The sequence below is a fragment of the Phymastichus coffea genome, unplaced genomic scaffold (genome assembly GCF_024137745.1).
Source record: "Phymastichus coffea isolate CEN01 unplaced genomic scaffold, Cenicafe_Pcof_1.1 PCOF00025, whole genome shotgun sequence".
In the NCBI taxonomy this organism is placed as follows: Eukaryota; Metazoa; Arthropoda; class Insecta; order Hymenoptera; family Eulophidae; genus Phymastichus; species Phymastichus coffea.
Genome location: NW_026706836.1, coordinates 3,571,317 through 3,595,205, shown reverse-complemented (window position 1 = coordinate 3,595,205; position 23,889 = coordinate 3,571,317). Strand labels below are relative to the sequence as shown.

Genomic DNA, 23,889 nt, shown 5'->3' with positions numbered 1-23,889 from the left:
GCTTTCACCTTTATTTTTAGTATTGAAAGAAGCAAGTGGAGATTTTGGGCCTCGAGTTAGACAGACATTATTTACACCAGAAAATGTATTAATATGAGCTTCTACATCTGGAAAGCTTTCTAAGCAACTGCTTCAGACGTGGATGCAAGAAATATTTTTAAAAAATACTGGGAATTCATCGGTCTTACTTTTAGACTCTTGGAGTGGGCAATGTAATAATACCATACAAGAAGTTGTACCGGAACAAGTAAGTTTAATGGTAATGACAATACCGCCTGGCACTACAGGTAAAATTCAGCCTTTGGATATTTATGATTTTCGATTCTGGAAAAATTTTGTAAGAAAGCTATCTGATTTTATTATTTTAATGCAATACAATATCAATTTACACGAAAGAAATTTTATCATAAAAATGTAATCCCTCGTACACAATCAGTTATCTTCTCCGAGGTATCATAATACTTTTAAGTATGCATGGTTCAAAAGTGGTTATATTGATAGACCTCAAAAATTTGATAATCCTGTTGAATTTTGCTTTGCCACAAAAGAAGAACCTGTATGTACCTACGAAGATAACATTGCAATTATAATTTGTAGTTGGTGTAAAAAAAAGTTATGCTTCAATCATTTTTTTACAGAGTATCATTATTGTAAGAATTATATACTATAATTATATAAAATAATTCTCAAAAATATCAAACATATGTACGGGATAAATAGAAAGTTGTATTTTATATATGTTAATATGTATATGAATGTAATGATTAAAAAAAATAAATAAATAATATTTATAATAAACAAGATATATAATAAAATGTTTTTTTATTGCCACTTTGGGACTCAAAATACAAATTTTTTCGGTAAAATTTGATATCACGTTTGAACGTGTAATTTCCCCCATAATTCGAATCTGCCATAAGCAACAGTAGTTTCCATTTGAAATTTTCAAGTAGAGCCAGATTTGGGCCAATTTTTGGAATTGGACCCAAAAAACTGAGTTTCCCATTTGAAAGAACGAAAAACATTACAAAAGAAACACTATAAATCTTTTCAAGTGCAAAAAACACGACTTTTACACATATTTGAGGTTATGTAAGATCATAAGATAATTTTTTTCGGTCAAACTAATTAATATATCTTAAATATGAGTCTTTCCCTTCAAAATGAATTTTGAATCGTACAGATATCTTGTTCTTTCATCGAGATATGATAATTTGAATTTAGCGTCTCGCCAACTTATGCACTTCAAGCGTATGTAGATAATTATAATTGGCAACCCTGTTTTTACCACCTAAATTACCGTATGGGCCGCTACAAAAAAATACTTGTCCAATATTTTTCGATACTCTAATCGTATGCAAAGTTTAAAGAAAATCGGTGACGGACACCTCCCTGCCTTCCCTTGTAAGTAACATTGAATTCATTAAAATTAACGTTTATTTTTTTACTTTCTATTTTCTGCTTAAAACTAAGTTCCGGAGCGAAAACTCGATGAGAGATTTTGAGAGGCCAAAATTATGTCTGACATATTGCTAAGCTAAAATATTCAAATTCAAAAAAAATTATATCATGATTTCTAATGCTTGATTTCTAGTTTGAAAGGGAAACATTCGTTAGTCATGATGAAAACAGAATGCAGACGTGGTTTTATGGCCCTTTTCTCTTATCGGCATCTCGGCGCTCACGTATTCGGAGGCTGCATGCACTTTGTATGTAAGTGCAAGAGGCGGAAGAGCGTAATAAAAAAAGGAATGCACACTTATATGAATTTGCACTATAGATTTTATTGCCGTTTGGATACTGTCAAGGAAAATATCTCCGCGACACTACTACAAAAAAGTATCTTATTGATTTAATATTTCTGCGTGGATAGTGGAAAGAAATTGAGGATTGAACTAAATATTTTAGACTCTACATTCAATACCCAATACTCAAGTCTGCAATAAAATAGTTAAATTACATGATTGATATCAATTAATTTGATCAAAATTTCTGATACTTACGGACTATTTGATCTTTAGCGAGGTCATCCTGAAAAAAATAAAATATGTTATCAAAATATATTTACACAACTATTTTTGGCAGTTTATCCGAGTCATAGAATGTCTATTCTTTATAAGTTAAAATTTATTTAATATATAAATGAATTTTATTTTATTTAATAAATAAACTACATATATAAAGAATGTTCCGGGATAGGACGCTGAATCGAATTTGATCAATACACTTTGTGATCAATTAATATTAATTATTAATATTATTATTAATATATATTTAATATTTAAAAAATCTTGATTGAAGTAATAAAGTATAAATTATATAAGGAGTGGGTAGGGCGGATAGGTCGTTGAATTAAATATTACATTATTTTCTCAATAATTGTGATTAAAAAATAATATATATAAATATATAAAACAAAATATATACGTAATTTGAACAGTATTAAAAATATACTACCATCACTACGTTTGATTATTTTCAACGTTGGCGAAAAATCTTCTTTGGAGCGGTAGTGTTGGTGATAGTGGTGGTGGAGTAAAAGGTTTTCCAACTTTGCCTCGGTAGAGCCGAAGAGAGGGATGATTCCCGATGATTTCAATGATTTCTTGATCATTGGAGAGAGGAGCATGAATCGGTGGGACAGCGCTTGTACATGTATTCCACCGAGTCCGCCTTTTGCGTCGCATCCTCTTGCTATGCATAGCGACAACTTCGACCTTGTGCACGACGACAAACTTGTCCTTCTCTCGGGACTCCTGTATCTTCCACAGCACGCGAGTCAACCTCAGCGCACAGAAGAAACTAAAGCCAAAAGCTTCAGCCTGTAAAAGAAAAAAAAGAATTATCATTTTCAATAGTAACAAAATACACACACATATACATACACACGCGCGCACATAGACAGACACACACACATATAAAGAAAAGGAAAACTTACATTTGTTTCCGCCAGTTGCTGCTTCTCATGCACTAGCTTTTGCTTCTTTCCCACCAACTTTATAAGTTCCGAGTAGGAAGCAAAGGATAATAGCGGGAGATCATACACGATCTGACCATACCCCGTGTATTGTCGGGGATCTACAAAGTGAGGATCAAACATGGATCCTCTTAGTAGCTGTTCCATGGGACGAGGAGGCGATATCATCTTTTTTAGAAAGACTTATATATATATATATACATATATATATATATATATATATATATATATATATATATATATATATATATCCATACAGCCATTTTAAAATCCAAAATTCGTGTGTTTGTGAAAAATATTTTAGATGAAAGTTGTTTACGACAAAGAGGGCCATCTATCTGTATAATTAGTTGTGACCTTGAACATCGTTTTCAAGGTCATTTGAAGGTCGAATTGTTTTTTTTAAATGGGAACCCCTATTTTTGACACCGGATTCGGAAAGAGCGGGAAATTTTACGTCCAAAACGGTATTTTTAAATTTTTTTTCATGGCCTTGAGAAGGTCTATTTAAAGTCAAATGCTTGAAAAACTGCCTAAAAGCGTTTTTTTAATTTTTAAGATATCGAAAAATGACCTCTACAAAATTTGTTCAGAACAGAGTGGGCCACCCAATGCACCAAAAACCTTTGACCTTTAACCTCATTTTGAAGGTCATTTCAAGGACGAAGTGTTTTTTGTAATGGAAACCCCTCTTTTTGACCCCGGATTCGCACATAGCGCGAAACTCAACATAATACCTTATCCAAACGTCGGATTTCGTGCTATGTGCGAATCCGGGGTCAAAAAGAGGGGTTCCCATTTAAAAAAAACAATTCAACCTTCAAATGACCTTGAAAACGATGTTCAAGGTCAAAACTAATTATACAGATAGATGGCCCCCTTTGTCGTAAACAACTTTGATCTGAAACATTTTTCACAAAAACACGAATTTTCGATTTTAAAATCAGCCTCACAAAAAACAATTTTAAACGATTTAGCTTTAACTTATCTTTTTTATAATAAATTTATAAAAGGAATCCATCGCACATTCGTGCACTACCGACTTTCAAAACCAGACAAAACTAAACATACCTGATGATTGAGGATGACACTAGATATGAGCCGTTGCAGGTGTTATAGACAGTCACCGCGGAAAGTCGAAAGACTGTTTGAATAGACTCGTCGAAAATTTTCTTCAAATTCGCTCGCTAGAAGCACGCACAAGGAGCAGACACCCTCTCTCCCTTAGGTAATAAAGATAAATACTCGCACGCTGATAGGGTCTTGAAAGCTTAAAAGCGAGCGCAATATAGTCAAAATTTCAATTAGATAGATGCAGTGGACGGAGACATACGATATACAGTGTAATACAGATTTAGCTCAGAGAAAAAGATGAGCAGACACCACGGGGAATCGATTTCCCGTTTTATGGATCGATAGACCGTAGCCTCTAGCAACTAAGCCACGACTACTTTTAGCTCTTGACAGCTCTTATTGCGTATATTAGCTATACAGCCAAAAAGTGACGAGCACGCCCCCCCCCCCCCCCCGGAGTTCATCCGTATAACTTTTTTAATATTTTATTTTACATAATTTTAATAAAACATTACTAAATTCATAATGCAAGAGAGAGGTAAAAAAGTATTATTCAATAAAATAAAGCATTATAAAATACAAACTGATAATTGAGGAAATAATTATTTTTACATGTAAACTCTTATGCATCATAACATACATGAAAATTAATTTATACTCTCTACCATACTATACTATACACAATAGTTTATGTGTAAAATAGTTATATGCGCAATCGTCGACTTGCCTTGTAAATTTCGTAATGAAAAAATAGTGTAAGAGAAATAGTGGGAAATAAAAGAAAAAGACCAAATAAGTAATTAAACGAATAAACTTACCTAATTGATTGAGGCGGTGTTAACGGCATTTATATTGTTTGCGCCGAATGAATCGATGGCTCTTCCACTTCATTCGGTTCTCCTACAGGTATCTGTAGCGCATGGTGATCTCTTGCTTCACAGCGTCGAATTCATCATTTATGCGGGAGTCTTCTCCCAAAGCTTCAATAGCTCGGTTGAGAACATCCTTCCACAACTCACTTCCCGGCGAAAAAAAATTCATTCACAATATCTCCGCACTGCATATTGTTGCACTTTACACTTAGACTTGTAGTTTTAACTCTTAAAAAACGTATACTGATGCAATGAAGCAAACTGAGGGATATTTTATTCATTTCCACCAAATTTGAGCGTGCGTCAATTATTGGTCCACTAGTCGAGGCTGTGATTATGCAAGAGCACTGATTTTATCGCGGGCATAAGTCGAATATAATTAATAGTGGGAGTAGCTAAGTCAAAAAGAATTTGTGCGGAGCATCTTGGCATAGGTATATTAATATGTTTTTTAATATTTTACGCAGCAGGCAAGACGTAAACGTCAGCTCAACGGCTTTTCACATAGCAGGCCAGTCATAAAAATCAACGAATAGGTCATGGGTGGTATAGCTGCGACGACTTGAACGATCCTTTTTGAAGATCATTTTTTCAAGACGATCGCACAGCTATTCAAACATTTTTTTCGTTCAATTGAAATATAAAACAGCACTTTTCAGTGCTAAATAACATCATCTGACAAAATATTTTTTTTCAATAAATAAATGAATTTTATTTGAAAAAACTTATTGAATTTCTATAGAACAGCAATTTTCAGTGCTAAATCGCAAGAATTATTAAAAACTTTGCCTGGTATTTTTTCTTTTTTTCTACCCAATTTGCAGCAAAGTCAATAGGTAAGTATATGGTAGGTGTTTTTTAATTAAGTTATATGCACTAGGTTGAAATAAAAGACTAACGTGATCATTTTTTTTTAAATAATTATATATATGTCCCCAATTATCATAAATCAAGAATTACCATTTCGTTAATTGATAAAATGGTCTGTCTTATTTTTATAGCAAATTCTAATTATTTATACATAGCCACAAAATAAATTTTTTTAACAATCTTTACCAATTTTTATACATTTAATTATATTACAGAATATGAATATCTATCAGAGATGATGGATATTAAGAATACGCAACGCGCATAGTGACTAGTACTCTCTGAAAGAATGGTGATGGTTCAAGTGGCATAGCGTAGTCTGGCGAACGCACGAGGGGCGCGGGATAGATTGCCCATATTGCTGATATATAAATTTTTTTATTAATATTATATTTTTTATTAATGATAGATATTGTCTTATTTTCCAGAATTATTTATTTTATTTTTACCCAAATGGAAGGGTATAAGGATATGACTGCCATGAAAGAATAAGTTGATATATTATAAAAAATTTCCATTTATTTGTTCATATGAAGAGTTTAACATGTTGTATGTAGAAGTTAAAGTTTAAAGTTTTTTATATCCTTCTGACTTTGGTATAGATTTGGTGTTGGTTAAATAATTTTCAGTGTATGATTTCCATTGCAAAGACGGTTTTGTTTTCTTATCATTTGCATTGGAACTTTTACTAATGTCGGGAAGACGCGTGTAAGGTACACTATTTTTCTGTCCCATTTTGATGAAAAATGATTACAACAAACAAAGTACGTTAAATTGATAGTTTAATCTTTAAAGATCAATCACTGATAATCTTTTAAATACTTGTGGAATCATCAAATTTTAATAATTCACTAAAGCGTTTACTAAAAATGTGTTGCCTTATACAGTCGATTGTTTTGAATGGATAGAAAATTAGGAGGATGGGGGTAATTTTCATCTAGTCCATCTGCTTCTCATGGTATAAAAATGGACTGAAATACAGTGACAATCACATTTAACTATTCGAATCAAGCGTGTTAGTGTTAAAAAAGAAGAGGTAAGAGCTTTCTGTAACGCAACGTTTACGTGTGAAAAAGTGATATTCTGCAACGATTATGAGTGAGAAGGTGATAGACTACAGGTAACTATTTTTATTCGAAATTAATTTATATAATTTCTTTTCATCATTATTCGCAATAACGCTTGCGGTAATGTACCAATCTGGTCGAGCAATGTATCCATACTGACACAAAGAGGTAGGAATGTATGAGCTCGAGTATCGGTTTGGGGCGTCAGGACAACCAGCGCTCGCAACGAGCAGCGTAGCTACAAAGAACTTGAATGAAAACAGCCCAGCTGCAGCTAGCACAAGTACAGCAACAGCCAAGCCAATCGTAACACCAGTAAAGGAAATCACAAAGGTGCTTGCTGATTTTAATTTATTAGAAAAAAATGACGACTGCCTCAGTTAGCATAGCAACTATTTGTCAACAACTCATATGTAATTTCAAAAAGATTATTACTAAACACAATAAAGATATGTCAGAAGTCATTAAAAAATCAGAAAGAGATATAGCTGATATCTTACAACAGCTTAAATTTAATGTATACAAAATATATTTGAATGCGAGGATTGGTGTAGTCTTGTTACCATGCGCGCATGTTGTTTCGCGCGGTGTGTGTGCAGTAAGACTCAGTCACTGTCCGATAAGTCGCCAAGTATTTACGAGACGTGTTCATGATCATTTTGTATAAATTTGCTTTAATAAAACATTTTCTATTAAAATTGTGCGTATTGCTTTTTACTATCAATCACTCAATTAATTTTCTCAAAAGGATTAAATAATTCAAATTCTTTATACTATCATATTCATCTCAGGATTAAAATCATATCTGAACTCTAGTGAAATAGTATTCACACGTCGTTACAATTCCACATCATGGCTCAGTATTTTAAGGACACTGCTTCAATACTTTTGCGCGCATATCGCTTTACGAAGGCTGGTGATGCTACCGTTTAAGATATCAAAACGTGGTTGACATTGCGTTCGTTGGTTTTGCAGATAGCTGAGAAACTTTATCAATTGTCAAACTTAACAGTAGCTAACAGACAGAAATTGCAGGTAGATATTTCTACAATTAGAAGTGTTTTGCATCTACTCAATGTTTATAAAATTAAACTTGTAGCGCAGTCCATTACTATGCAATTTAATGTAGTAATCTCGCGTAAAGAAGCTAGTGCCTCGCAATCGTTATCATCATCATCATCATCGGTACACGAACCTCTGAGTGTAATTAGTACTGGTGTGAAAGCATCCAGTGCTCCACATACGACGATAAATGTAGCCTAAGATGCAATAGTTCGTTGGAGTGACATTAACAGTGCTTTCAAAGATAGAATCAAGACTGGTGTTATTACCAATCTGAAGCATTTAGATTTGGCTGTTTTTGAGACATGCCAAACGACTATTTCATGCTCAAATCGATAAAGCTTTGAAACTACATAATTCTATAAAAGTGAATATTGTATGAGATGCTGAGTATGCAGTTACGAAGAATGATGAGGTAACACTTGATGTAAAACATTTCAATACTAAGATGATGCCGATATACGTAACTACGAATATTAACAAATGGTATATTGAGAAAGTACTCGAACCTATCAGCACCAGTATGGAAGAATTCCAAGAGGAAGATTCAGGGTAGTCTCTTCGCGTTATACTAAATTTAACTGTCAATATCAGTAAATACAATCCTATGAGAGCTGGTTCTTACATTAAGTTGCCAGAACCTATCAGAAAAAGGAGGGCCTCTATAAATGTGCAAAACTATGATGACGATGAGTGTTTCAAATTGGCTATCCTCTCATCATTACATCCGGTTGCAATGAATCCAAATCGTGTCAGCGCATATACTATGCATCAGAACAAGTATAATTTTCAGAAACTTACATTTCTCGTGGATCCGAGGCAAGTCGTTAAATTTGAAAAAGAAAACGATGTTTCAGTAAATGTGTATTTTTTAAATTTGAAAAATGACATCTACGATGTTTTATTTCGGCATTTGACCGCTGAGAAGAAGGAAAAGCACGTGAACCTTATTCTAGTGGAGAATCATTATGTTGATGTAAATGCTGAAGAGAATGAAAATCAAATACAACGTCATTATATGCCTTATAAAGTACACTATATATGGATAAAAGACTGGTCTCGACTAATGTATCGACAATTATCATCTAGAAGATGTAAGTCACATATTTATAATCGTTATCTGAACTATTTCTGAACTGAAGAAAAATTGAAAATACACGATATTAATTGTAGAAATGTAAATATGTGTAAAATTGTGCTTTCCGATGAGCAAGACAAATTTTTATAGTTTGAAAACATTAAAAATGAGTGCTTCATATCGTTTGTTGTGTACGCTGATTCTCTTGAAAGCGGTGTCTAACGATGAACGGATCTATCAATGTCACCAACCGTGCAGTGTTGGTATTTTCATGATAACTCTAATTCACATTACCGAAGCTACAGACAGAAAACTATCGATGACATTAGTCCAGCTAAGTTAGTTCGTACATAATCTCTATGACTTAGCTATGTATCTGCACAAGTTATACAAAAATCCACAGCCTATGACAAATTCAACTTTTTATGAGACATTCAGACTATCTATGTCTTATACATTCTTGAGCAAAATTGAGCAATACTTGAGCTTGATTCACCGTTATCATTTCAATAGATTTCATACCAATCGCTCTGTGTTTACGATTATTGTAAACAGCAGTGAGCTTTGGTAGTATATCTACCCACTTATGATTGTCGCGTAGACTAAATTTCATCCACATCGCATTTTTCAACGTACGATTGAATCGTTCACATATTGAAACTTTGAGTGAACTGTAAGTCGAGTAGAGATTAATGTTATATTTTTTCATGAGAGTTTCAAAAGTTGCATTGTAAAATTCTTTGCCTCTGTCCGTGTCAAGATTATATGGTACTCGACCTTTCATCAAAACAAATTTCAGTGCCGCTGCTACATCACTACCGATTTTCTTTTTCAGTGGTACGGTCCACGCATGTTTTGAGAAATTAACGATTATCGTGAACAATCAATTGTAGCCGCGATTTTCTCTAGAATAAGCCTGCATATCAACGAAATCGGCTGCCAGGTCTCGTCTATTCTTCGAATAATGTACTTTCGTCGTGGATAATTACGTCTGGCTGGTTTATAAAGCTCTTCCTCATCTAACACTTTTAGATGTTCCATGGGACCACACATCTGTATTTTGAGTATCTATTTTTATCGCTGATTTATTTATTTCAACTAAGTTACTGAGATTACTTTTTAAATATACTATAATGGTGTTTGTAACAGTTTTGACTTCCGACTGCATGATGTTGAACAATTTGCAAATTAACGACATCGTTAGAATTTAGTAGTGGAGCAACATTCTCTAATATTTTGTTTTGCAGATCGAAATGACCTTCTGACGTGAGATTGAATCCGAGGCTCGATGTCTAAGTTTACGTCCGAATACGTTAACGCTCATTTTGATAATGAATGGATGGTAGTAATGCTCTCAATATATACGATTCACCCTCGCGTAGTTCCTGAATTATTGAATGGGTTTCGTTGATATAACATTTGTTACCTACTGATTGTTCAACTACAAGTAATTGAAGACGATCAAGAAGCTCATTTGGATCATCCCAATACACATAATCTATATTAATGTTGTTGTTGTTTCATGCAACCTTATAACTACGTAGAAATGCACCAATTTTCAATTCCTTCATTTATATCTTAGTTTTATTAGTCTTATTATACAATGGTCTGACGATGTTATTATATTTGTGATGTGCTCATATAGGCTCATTTGGATTCATGCTTTTTCTATGAATGCTAGACTTTTCCTAAATTTTTCGATATCTCTTGAGATCGTCTTGCGTTATTATAGTTCTATCAGGCTGTTTTGTCACAAGTAACTCCATTGAACCATTTGTTTTCGGATACTTGAAATCATCAACGCTCACGGTATTCTCATCAAAAGTAACTGTGTAATTACCAAGCACATAAGCTACGCTTTTTTCTTTGCGCATATTATAAATGAAATCCAAGAAACTAGAGTCATTTTTATGTCACTCATCGACAGGCAAGCACTTATCCTCGCTTAATTCAGATAAATTGTGATAAATTTGTGTACTGTTGTGCGTAACTTTAGTATCGGTATTTTCACTGCTAGACTGTAGGCTTTCATACTTATCATTAACAGCATCAAAATAATTATTTTCATGTTGTGGTATTTTCTTGAAAATCTCAATCTCATCAAAATTCTTGATTGGTTCTACTCATTTTTTTATTGGTTCCATTTCGCTCACTATAGTATTTAGCGAATCAATTATTGGCTTGAACGTCTTATTACAGGCTTTATTAGCGCAATCTCGAGCATGCTTCAGTAGATTAAACTTCTTTCTGATTGCATCTTGTGCATCCACAAGTTGAGAAAGCACATTTTTTTATTTTTGATGGTCCTCCAAGTTAACGCTTCAACGCATACTATTAGACTGTGTATTATATTACTGCTGTGATATATTTATAATATAGCAGTCAAAACCCTTTTGATCTCATCCATTATTTATTGCTCTATCCTTGTCAATTACAAAAAATCTATATTTATCGTCGAACCAACATTTCGAGCATACTTCTTTAAATTGATTGTAAGTCATATCCGAATTCACATGATAGTCAAATATATTTTTATATTTGCTTTGTCTTGTCGAAAAAACGCCAACAAATTAACGTTATCTCTTACAAGATGTTTAGGAATACGAGCACACATTTGTGAGAGATAGAAGCAGTCGACACTTCTATGTCTACCCATACAAAATAAAGCACGCATGTTGTCTTCCTTCTAGCACGCGATATCATCGAATATCGTTATCGAATTGGATAATACATGTTGGAGATCAATCACTAACTCATGCTATTTAAAGGGAAAATACTTTACTCCGTCTATAGGCTTTAGCATCTCTTTCAGTAATTAATATTTTGGTTGATTGAGAGATTTCGAGTAAACGTAAACGTTTTCAAATCTATCGCCATTGAGATGACTAATTAAGCCCAAAAGACTGTTGGTTTTATCACAATTAGATAGAACGTAAAAAATTGTTCTAATACTATGTGGAAGTAAATCTCCATGACGCTTTAGTAGTTTATCTTCCCGTACTATGACGTCGAAATTTTCGACAGGAAATTTTACAGTTTGCTCTTTAAAATCCATTCTCACGAAACAATTTTCAAGCAGTAACTGGCCCAATGACTATATATATATTTACTTTTATAATTTTTAAAAGTTAATCGTGTACTCAACTTCATAGAGTGATCACATACGAGGTGTGATCAAAAAGTAAGGTGAATTTTGAAATTTAGTGGGCTACGTCAGTTGGATCTTCGACTTTTTTATTTGGTTATGTCGGTACACTCGTCTAGAACATACGTTCCAAATTTCAGCTTTGTAGTATGTTTGGTTTGTTTGTGAGAGGCATCAAGGTTAGAAGTGTTTTGCGTGCTCCACGATTTGTTGCTATCTAAAAACATGGATCAAAGAGTTTGCATTAAATTTTGTGTGAAAAATGGAATCAAATGTTCCAAAACACTTGAAATGCTGAAAGTGGCATACGGTGAGTCTACTTTAAGCCAAAAAAATGTTTACAAGTGGTATAAACTCTTCCAAGAAGGCCGAGAAGACACCGACGACAAACCTCGTTCTGGACGCCCCAGCACATCAACAACTGATGAGAATGTTGAAGAAGTGAAGAAAATATTGTTGGGAAATCGTCGAATTACCATTAGAGAAATTGCTGATGATATTGGCATCTCGTTTGGTTCGTGCCAATCAATTTTGACGAGTGTTTTAGACATGAGACGTGTGTCAGTGAAGTTTGTTCCGAAATTGCTCAATTTCGACCAAAAGAAACGTCGCATGAGCATCGCCCAAGAGCTACTGAATGACGTCAACGATGATCCAGATTTACTCAACAGGGTTATAACAGATGACAAAACATGGGTATACGGTTATGACGTCGAGACTAAGACTCAATCGTCCCAGTGGAGGCATTCTGGATCACCAAGACCAAAAAAAGCACGCCAAGTTCGATCAAATGTAAAGGTTTTGCTTACAGTTTTCTTTGACTGCAGGGGCGTGGTGCATCATGAGTTCTTGCCACAGGGTAGAACAGTAAATAAGGAATATTACCTGCAAGTTATGCGCAATTTGCGCGAAGCAATCCGCCAGAAACGTCCGAATTTGTGGAAAAATAAAAATTGGCTTTTGCACCATGATAACGCCCCTGCTCACACATCGTTGCTTGTGCGCGAATTTTTGGCTAAAACCAACACAGTAACGATGCCACAGGCACCGTATTCCCCAGATCTGGTCCCCTGTGACTTCTTCTTGTTCCCAAAACTGAAGAGGCCCATGAAAGGACGGCGTTTTGCCACGATTGAGGAGATAAAGACGGCATCGAAGGATAAACTAAACAAGATCACAAAAAATGATTTTTTGAAATGCTTTGAGGATTGGAAAAAGCGTTGGCACAAGTGCATTATATCCGAGGGGGATTACTTTGAAGGAGATAAAATAAAAATTGATGAATAAATAAATATTTTTTGAGAAAAATAAAAATTCACCTTACTTTTTGATCACACCTCGTATAAATATCAAAGAGTGAAGAAAGGGCAATGATTAGTTAACAAAGTCATCAATAAGCTTCTCTTTCAACTTCATATTCCAAGTTACCAGTATTGTGGTCCGGAAACTAAATTGCAGGAATGAATTGCTCGAGATGATCCAGGCATTAATCTTCTTGACGCAGCTTATAGAGAGCATAATATATTTTATTCAAAAAATCAAAAAAGTGTAGAGTATAGAAAGATCACAGACAGAATTTTAACCGAGAAAGCTTGGAAGCGAGTGTTCGATAAAAATTGTAGCATTGGTGAAAATGTGATGTTCTTATCACTTATTATTTATATTATAGTTTGTACTCTCGTGGTCTGTCGCGTCAATGAGTAAGAATTCGTTTCTTTTTAATATGATTCTAATTATTACTATGAAATAAAGTAATAAATAATATGTATGATTATTTAAGTGAGATTTCAATAAAAAGATAGACTTTACCCTAGTTTCTTATGATGCGAGTTATCCTATAAGCAGAGCTTAAGTTTTTCTTATAAAGGATGTAATTCAGTCAAGTTTCACATAGCGCGAAATATTTTATGATTCGAGCACGAATTACAATAAGGAAAGAGAGGATTTGCTCAGTTAATCACTGTGAGAGGAAGAACTTAGGTATTAGCCAAGTTTATTCAATCTCATGTGCTCACTTTGCAAGGCTACGAGTGAATGTTAGCCTGTGCAAAAATCAGCGTATTTATACACAGATTTTCCCGCCTATTTTCGCAGGACAACTCTCTTCAAGTTGTTTACGCAATTTTGAGAAACGAATTTTTCAAATTTACAAGTGAATAAATAATAATGAAATTTTAAAACATGAAAACTTTATAAAACTAGATATTAATCATTTTAGTATAATTTACAATTATTGTAAATAGTATCGTCAAAAGTTATTGGGAGTACAAATATAAAATCGCTGTTTTTTCTAATAATTTGAGGTTTTATTGTAAAAAACTCGTTACAATCTCATTCTTCAAAATAATTTCCATCCTTAGTCACAACTTTTTCCCATCTTTCTGGCAGCTTCTAAATTCCTCTTCGAAAAAACTGGTCGTCTTTTGACGCGATCCACGAATCGATCCAATTTTTGGTTTCATCGTAAGAACGAAAGTGCTGTTCGGCCAGGTCATGCGTCATCAATCGGAACAAGTAGAAATCAGAAGGGGCGATGTCAGGAGAGTACGGCGGGTGCGATAGTATGTCCCATTTCAAAGTTTCCAGGTATGTTTTCACGACCTTGGAAACATGTGGCCGAGCGTTGTCATGCAGAAATATGACCTTGTCGTGCCTTTCCGCGTACTTTGGGCGTTTTTCCTTTAACGCTCGACTCAAACGAATCAATTGCGTCCGATAGAGGGCTCCTGTGATGGTTTCACGTGGTTGCAGGAGTTCATAGTAAATTACGCCAAGCTGGTCCCACCAAATACACAGCATCAGCTTCGAGCCATGAATGTTTGGTTTCGCTGTCGAAGTTGATGCATGGCCGGGAAGACCCCACGATTTTCTCCGCTTTGGGTTGTCATAGTGTATCCACTTTTCATCGCCGGTCACAATGCGATGCAAAAAACCCTTCCTTTTTTGCCGTTGGAGGAGTTGTTCTCACGTGACAAGACGCCGTTCGATGTCCCTCGGCTTCAGCTCGTACGGCACCCAACATCCCACTTTCTGGATCATTCCTAAGCATTTCAAGCGATGGGAAACGGCTTGCTGAGTTACGCCCAATAAATCCGCAAGTTCTTGTTGCGTTCTGCAAGAATCTTCATCCAGCAAAGCCTCCAATTTCGCATCCTCGAATTTTTTTACGGGTCCGGGACGATCCTTGTCATCTACGTCATACTCGCCATTTCTAAACTTTTGGAACCATTTCCGACACGTTCTTTCACTAATACAGTTGTTACCATAAGTTTCTACAATCATTCGACGCGCCTCAGCTGCATTTTTTCCCGAATGAAATGCCAAAAGCAACACTTCCCGCAAATGTCTCCTCTTCGGCTCGAATTTTGCCATTTTTGCGCACGAACAAAACAAAGCACAGTAAAAATAGACAAGCAAGGTGATGAAGAGTTGTTGACAAATACCTCAGCTGGCTATGTAACGTTCCTGTTAACAATTTTTTACCAACGTGCAATACTGACGCAACCTATGGGAAAACGGCGGTTTTCTATTTGTACTCCCAATATTAACTAATAAAATTAATTAATATAATAGCACAATATTTACAATAAAACAATAATAAAATTTTACATAAATTATTAGTTTATCAATTGTAGAAGTAATTTCTAAAAAGAAATACTCAAGTTAGTTAATAACATTTGAATTATAATAAATTTTCATATTTGTAACGGTTTTTTCTAAAATCTTATAATGTAATTACTAGATTAATTAATTATGATTAATAAATTATAAAGCTGTCATTGTTATGTACAAAATTAACGCTTTCAATTTATATACAACTTTATGTTTAAATAAATTACTAAATATTTATTTATTGATAACAGTAATAATTGAAGTGTTATCAATGAAACCAATTCTTACTCATGTTCCAAAGATATTCATCATGAATTTAGAGTATCCGCATTATTCTAATAATTAATAATTACAATGTAATAAACAAATTAACTTTGCATATTAAAATTCAATATAATCTAATAATTAAACTCATTTAAAATTATAATAATCTAAATCTATACCTTAAAATCTATATGAAAATTGCTTTGTTTCATCAAAATTACTCTTAGTTAACATATTTTAATAAAATAACAAAAAATATTATAGCTATATCTATATGTGACGTCATGCACGTTATATGACTCTGGTACTAAGACAATCAAATAATATGTGAGGCGGCGCCATTTAATATGCTAATTGATGTAAACAGATTGATGTGTTTAGCGAATTGCAGTGATTCAGTGAAATAAATAAATAGCCCATAGATAGGACCGATACAAGCTGCTTACGCTTTAGCTAAAGCCATGAAATTAAAATCTAAATTCGGTATTGGACTCAAGAATAAAAAGAGACAAAAAAAACTCAAGTCAAAAGTTCGCAAAAAGAAATATCAAAAGTTAATAGACTTGAAAAACATAATCAAAGCTACCTATTTTAAATGGCCAAAAAATAAATGTGCTAACAAATATAAAAAAATATAAATAAACGAACATCGACACTGCTCTAAAGAGTTCGTGCAGCCTTTAAAAAGTTTGGTGGAAAAGCTCAAATCAATACTCTACGAATTCTGCCAATTTCCAAGAAGATGGATGGAGTTTTACCCTTTCTCATTCCTCGTTTTGCTGGTTTAAGCGAAACTGGGGCTCTAGCTGGTGGAGCTGCCGGAATTACAAAAGCTGTAAATAATGCAAAATCTGTAAAACGACAATTAGAAGAAAGCAAAAGACACAACAAAACGATGGAGGCCATTACACTAGATAAAGGGATGTTTCTTAAACCATATAAAACAGGATATAGACTATACTTTAAGCCTTACTTGGGATCAGCTGTAAAAAAAAAATTTGAAGTAAATTTACCCGATAGAGCTCTCACAAATATCGACTTAATGAAGTATGCCAAAATTTTAAGTATACCAAATTTCCGAGAAGTTTTTATGAGAAATGACTTACCAAAGTCTGGACCACATTATCAAGAATCAGCTATAATTAATGACGTTGACGTTAACAAAATAGGCACACACTGCATTGCTTATCAGAAAATTAGAAATAACGTCACATATTTTGATAGTTTTGGAGATCTTAGATCTCCATTTAATTTAATAACATATTTTGGAGTAGATGAGGTCAAATACAATCCAAAAAAATATTAAAATTTCGATACCTATAATTGCGGTCATCTTTGCTTGCAGTTTTTGTAAGGGGCTATATCAATAAAAACACCGTAAAAAGTTATCAGTCGTATTTAAACAGTCAAGGAAGGATTATTTACTTTTACTCTCGCAAGTAATTCTTCTGTACTGGAAGCGCAATATTTTCCACCCATTAAATTATCAGCTAATAAAAGATACGTTTTGGGTTTAGTAGAATTTTTGACATTAAACTCTATACTTAATATAGATATAAATAACAATAAATTTTACGTTGGCGATAAATCACCTATAAACTTACTTGTGAGTAGTTATGAAATTGAAGATATTAATAAATTTCATAGTAAAACCTCAGAGCCTGGAATAAAAGTGAGTTTGAAACCAACCAATAATCCTTTAAGTTATGTAATTGAAAGCTCGGAAGATATTGATTTCCGTCTGCAAGATTCCATTGGTCGAATATTGGGATTTTCACAGCGTAAACTAGACGTAAAAAACTCCTACCATTCGGATCTTCCAGTAAAAATTCCCAAAATAAATGGTCTCGAGTGTAACTTTACCACAGGTGTACATATAAATGGGTGTAAGGTTCACAATATTCATGAATATTTTCCTGCAGTACCACCTGAATATAAAATTATCGAAGTTCCTTCAAATGTGATTTATCTCCCATTTACCGCAAAGTGTATAGATAATTTACAATTACGCATCGTTGACTAAGACGGAAATTTAATAAACTTTCGAGGTGAAGTGATAACAATTAGATTACACCTGAAAAGTATGTGATGGGAATCGTTTACAATTTAAACAGTAGTGGTAGCTATATAAGCAGTAAAATATACAAACAAATCATCAGTCGGCGATTGAAAGTAAAAGCGAAAACACGGCGAATTCCAAGTTTCAATCGTCATCGAAAAGCGAAAGCATTGACACATCAAAGCATAAAGTTCTTAAAAAGTCTCGGCTTAAAAGTAATTTCTAGTGGAATGTAATTGCATTATTTTTTTATGCTTTCAACGAAATAATGGAGAACCTTCTAGAGATACAGTCACCTGTCGCCTTTGATGAAATCTTGTCTCATTATGAGATTCATACTCATCAACCATACACCAATACATCTTTCAAAAATAGCCATGAAATTCGCATATCAATCCAACATCAAGACCTGTATCTTTATTATCTCGTAGCTCCCTCCGTATTTATGGTAAATTTTGCGGCGATAAGAATGCAGTCTTAACGAATACTCTGTTACGTCCTGAGACGTAAATATTTCTTCATTTTGATTTCATCATCAATCGATTAAAAACGAAATAATGTATAAACGACGAACGGCATTTTTACGAAATACAAACTGAGCGAAATTAAAAGATGAGTAGTCCGAAAATTTGGGGCGCCCGACATTTTGATTTTGTGATTACTCAACACATTAATACTTAATAGCACTAAAAAAATTGTTAAAGTTCTTAAGAGCTGATTCGCGATGCGCGACGGCCGAATAACGTACAATTTATCTATTGTTATTTTTGAGAAATCATTTCTGTCTTTTGAATAAATAAATAATTAATTGAATCGAGTGTTCGTACATCATTACCGACCGACGTCACATATACTTCATTGAGATAGAGCTAAGCAGCCAATTTAACTCGAAATAATAAACCCAGGTAAGTTCCTGTCACAATAATAATTATTAACAAATGAATGATCATACATATTCTAAAATCACACGTCACGGCTACGTAGTCGCAATATAACAATTGGTTACGGTACTAAATGGGTGTTTGTTTTATATAAAATAACATTCTAGATGAAACCACATTTTAATGAGTAACAAAAACCTCTCTAGCCCTATTAAAGCAAAACGACTCACGCGGCTTCAGGTAAAAAATAAACCAGAGTTGGAAAGTGATATAGTGCAACCGAGCACATCTGTTATAGATCCTTTCAAACGATCAAGGAAATTGGTACACTCTTCTCCTAAAGGAATTAGTAGGAAAAATACGGAAAAAGCATTAAATAATATAGTAACACCTAACGAAAGCGCGGTACAAGAAGTGCAAGTTTTTAATACGTTGGACGTAAACAACTCTGTAGAAAATCCACTTAAACGATTAACACAAAATTTTGAACACTCAAATTCATTATTAGATTTGTACTTTACTCTTGATCAGAATTACGAATTTTCATTTAATAATAACGAATACACAGATATTGGTGGTATCTGTAACGAAGAGAGTATTTGCAAAGACGCGAAACGTACAATAGATACGAACGGAACGGACAGACAAGTAATACTCTATAATCCAATCATCCACACAAATAAATTTAAGCTAGTCGATAACGACGGTGTAGAAACAGGCAACAAAATGACGCAACCGTTACGTTTACCGCTTAAATACGTTGCAGATTTAATTCCAAAGTTCGATGGAAAAAATATGACAACTAATGAATATATTGAAAAATTGAAACACGTAAAAACAATTGTTTCTGAGTTAGATGAACCAAGTTTAATATCAATTCTGAAAATTAAATTGGGCGGAGAAGTTTACAAAGCATTAGTAAACATCAAAATAGATAAGATAAATGATTATATCAAAATGATAAGGCAGCTATTTCCCTCCTTTGACAATATTCATAGTTTATATGGGAAATTTACGGAAATCATCCAAAAACCAAATGAACCCGTTTTAGTATATGCAAACCGTTTACAGGAAATAGTTTTGCAAATTAAAGAAATGAAAAAGTAAGATGCAGACGTAACTGACGAAGATTTCAAAACGTATGAAACAGTATTAAATGTGGACGCGTTAAAAATTTTTAAACAAGGTTTACAACAAGACATTCATTTAGAATTAGGAAATCACATTAATTTGGGTACTGCTTTACAAGACGCTATTGAAATTGAAACAAACTTAAAAAAACAAAGATTATTGAGGGGTGATATTGCTAGTCCTTTTCATAGTGATGTAGACTCGGTTACTGCTTCAGCAAATGTTACTCACATATATAATTGTCAAATTTATCAGGACTATAACCATGAAGCTTTATTTTGTTACAAAGGAGCTTATGTATATTGTAAAAACAAAGATCACCAGTCAAACAATTGTAAAATTGTAAATAAAAAGATCGAATTAATATATAAATTCTGTAATGCTCAGGGGCATTCTATAGACGGTTGCAAATTTAACAGAGTCAAAGGAAATCATTGCCAATATTGTCAGGTGATGGGTCATACGGTTACAGAATGCCCATTTATTATAGAATTTGAAGTATGTTGGAAACGTAAGGAAAGCGGACACGCCCCGCACAACTGTTCAAAATCTTTCAAATCAGCAAACTTTTGCGCTGTTTGCGACAGCAGCGACCATACGATACGCAATTGCCCGAATGTGACATGCAGGCGTTGAAATGAAATCGGTCACTCAGTAAAATATTGCTCAAACGCGGACGAAACGAAAGAATGTAGTTTTGCAATGTGTGCAATCTGTAAGGAAAAAGGTCATGAAGCCAATAATTGTGAATTGGCAAGAATCCTGGTTAGCTATAGTAAGAACGATAGAAGTAACGATAATAAAATCAGTTAAAATACAAATTTTAGTGACGATAAACGTAGAAATGGAAATTTTAGTTACGATAACGGACCTTCACGATTCAATAAGTTTGAGAAAAGAAATAATAACACTAAGTGCGATTATTGCCACACGAATAATCATGTAATTGAAAATTGTTTGAAATTGAGAGCTTTAGAAAGAAACGCAAAAACTACTAGTATTTGTACTTATTGCAAGGAATCAGGTTATAAAGTCGAATCATGTCCAATTATAAAATCACTAGAAAATAACCAAGAAAAATTTTGTACAATTTGTAAACGTATCGATCATACAGAGTCGACTTGTTTTAGACGTAATAATCAGGGAAACGAATAGATTCTTCCGAACATGAGTGCACGGAGGAAATAAATAAAAAGTCACTCGTTGCAGAATCGGAGATGAAATAACGACAACACGAAACATGGACATTGATGAACAAAATGAAACTCACGCATTAAATTTAATAGGACAATATGAGTCGCAAACCAAAACGGAAAAAAATAATAAAGTATGCCTCCGAAATGAGAAACAAAGGAAACTTTATAATGAATGCAATGGCAATATAGAACTTACAAGTATTATTGAAACTAAAATGCCAATGTATTTCCTAAAGTTAAAAAATTTGTTATAATACATACAGGTACCGAATCCGTTTTCGGGTGTTAATTGTAATTTACTTATAGATAGCGGAGCTCAAATCAATATCATAAAAAGCGATTGTATACCATCAAACGCTATTTTGAACTCAGAAAAAATTTCATTATCCGGTATTACTGATAAAACAATTCAAACATTAGGTTTGATAAAAATAACAATTAATGGGTTGTTAATTGATTTTCATATTGTACCAAGAGAATTTTCAATCCCTTATGATGGTATTCTTGGCATACCTGTTCTAAAAGAAAATAAGTTAAGATTAGATGAAGGTTATTTGGAAATAAATAGTAAGAAAATAAAACTTGTATCACTACCGTTGACTCACATGAACTCAATCGTTTTTACCGAAAACAAAAAGAAAGAGGAATCAAGGATAACAGATGAACAAAAGGGATTTTTAAGTAAAATTTTACATGGCATTAATAAGGAAAATAAAACAAAAAACGAAAAAGAAAAACACTACGAAGAATTGAAAATCTTTGAGGAAAATAACAAATTTCATCCACTAGAAAGAGAAAATATACTAGAGGACCCCGAATCTGTTACATTTCCTTGCACAATGACAACGGATAAAATAAATAACGAAACAATGACTGTAAAGGATTTAAAAGTAGAACGCGAGATCGAAAGTTGTAAAAACTCATTACTAATACCTTTTTCTTCCAAGGGAATAACGAACTTGAAAGCTGAATTAGAGAAAGACCCTTCGAAAATAGAACACATGATTACTGATATAAATGTAGCAATGAGTACTGATGAAATGACTAACACAAAGGATGATTATGCAGATAATTATGATTATAAACAATTTATATCGGTTATAAAAGAAAATATAGGAATAGAATTCCCTTCGGAAAATACTGTTTCAGAAGAAATCCAAACATATCAATATTTATCTTTCGACTTAGAAAACTTTCCAAGCAGTATTGAACTAACGGAAAATATAGATTTCAATGTCAATGAAAATGAAATTGTATACGCGGGTAGCATAAATTTTTTAGGAGAGGAACAAAAAAAATTGAAGGAAACCAATTAAGCCACAAGGAAAGAGTATTAGAAAAAATAAATTTGAGAGATTTAGTCGGAAACAACTATAAGATAATGAAAGAACTTATTGAGGAAAACGAAGATGTATTTTGGGCCGATGGCGACAGATTAGGTACATGTAATATAGAACAACATGAAATTAATTTAACAGACAACAAACCGGTTTACGTGAAACAATTTCCCTTGCCACACAATTACGAGAGATTGCTATTGAGGAAGTAAAATCATTGATATCTAATAATTTAATAAGGAAATCGAAAAGTGCTTTCAATGCACCAACATGGGTAGTGAAGAAAAAGAGCTTAGCAGACGGGAAAGCTAGATGGCGATTAGTAATCGACTACAGGAAATTGAATGAAAAAACTGTTCCTGACCCATATCTAATTCCAAACATAATAGAAATATGTAATCAACTCGGGAAAGCAAAATTTTATCATGTTGTCGATCTAAAATCCGGCTTCCATCAGGTAGCAATGCACCCGAAAGATATTTTCAAAACAGCGTTCAGCATACATCCATTAGGAAGATTTGAATTTCTCGTTTTTCCATTCGGATTAGTAAACTCGCCTAGAACATTTCAAAGAATTCTTAATACAATTTTGGGGGACTTAATCGCCAATACATGCTTTGTTTTTATCGACGATATAATCATCTTTGGAGAAACAGTGGATGAGGTCAATAAACGTTTTTCTGAAATAGCTCAAAAACTAAGAGAAGCTAACCTAAAACTTGAACCTCAAAAATGCGATTGGCTCAAAACAGAAGTATCCTCTTTGGGACATATTATCAGTGAATATAGGATTAAACCAGATAAAAAAAAAGTACAAGCCGTTGAAGCTTTTCCAACACCGACAATTACGAAAAACGTTAGAGAGTTCTTAGGGCTATGCAATTATTATAGACGTTTTATTCCAAATTTTGCAGAAGTAACAAAACCATTAACTATACTCTTACATAAAAACAACAATGAACAACAGGAAGCTTTAAATAAATTAAAAAAACTACTATGCGAAGCACCTATCCTACAATATCCACAATTTAATAAACCTTACATCGTTAGAACAGACGCATCGAATCATAGTTTGGGCGCGGTCCTTTCCCAGGGAAAATTAGGGTACGATAGACCCATCGTATACGCTTCAAGGGTTTTGAATAAAACAGAACAGAATTATATGACTTATGAAAGAGAGGCTTTTGCAATAATTTTCGCTATTAAAACATTTAGAACGTACTTATTCGGAAATAAATTTACGGTAGTAACGGACCACAAACCT

At 33.6% G+C, this 23,889-nt stretch overlaps 1 protein-coding gene across 3 annotated transcripts in view; it reads right to left on the bottom strand.

Moving 5' to 3' along the window:
* The window catches only part of LOC131675566 (troponin C-like), a 667,249-nt gene that overhangs the window by 378,544 nt on the left and 264,816 nt on the right, over positions 1-23,889 (bottom strand). For all 3 annotated transcript variants that reach the window (XM_058954585.1, XM_058954584.1, XM_058954586.1), the window contains exon 2: positions 2,004-2,031. Coding sequence is in view for 1 of the 3 variants with exons in the window: in XM_058954584.1 (XP_058810567.1) it covers positions 2,004-2,031 (28 nt within the window). In the remaining 2 variants the exon portion in view is untranslated. The remainder of the gene's footprint in view (positions 1-2,003; positions 2,032-23,889) is intronic.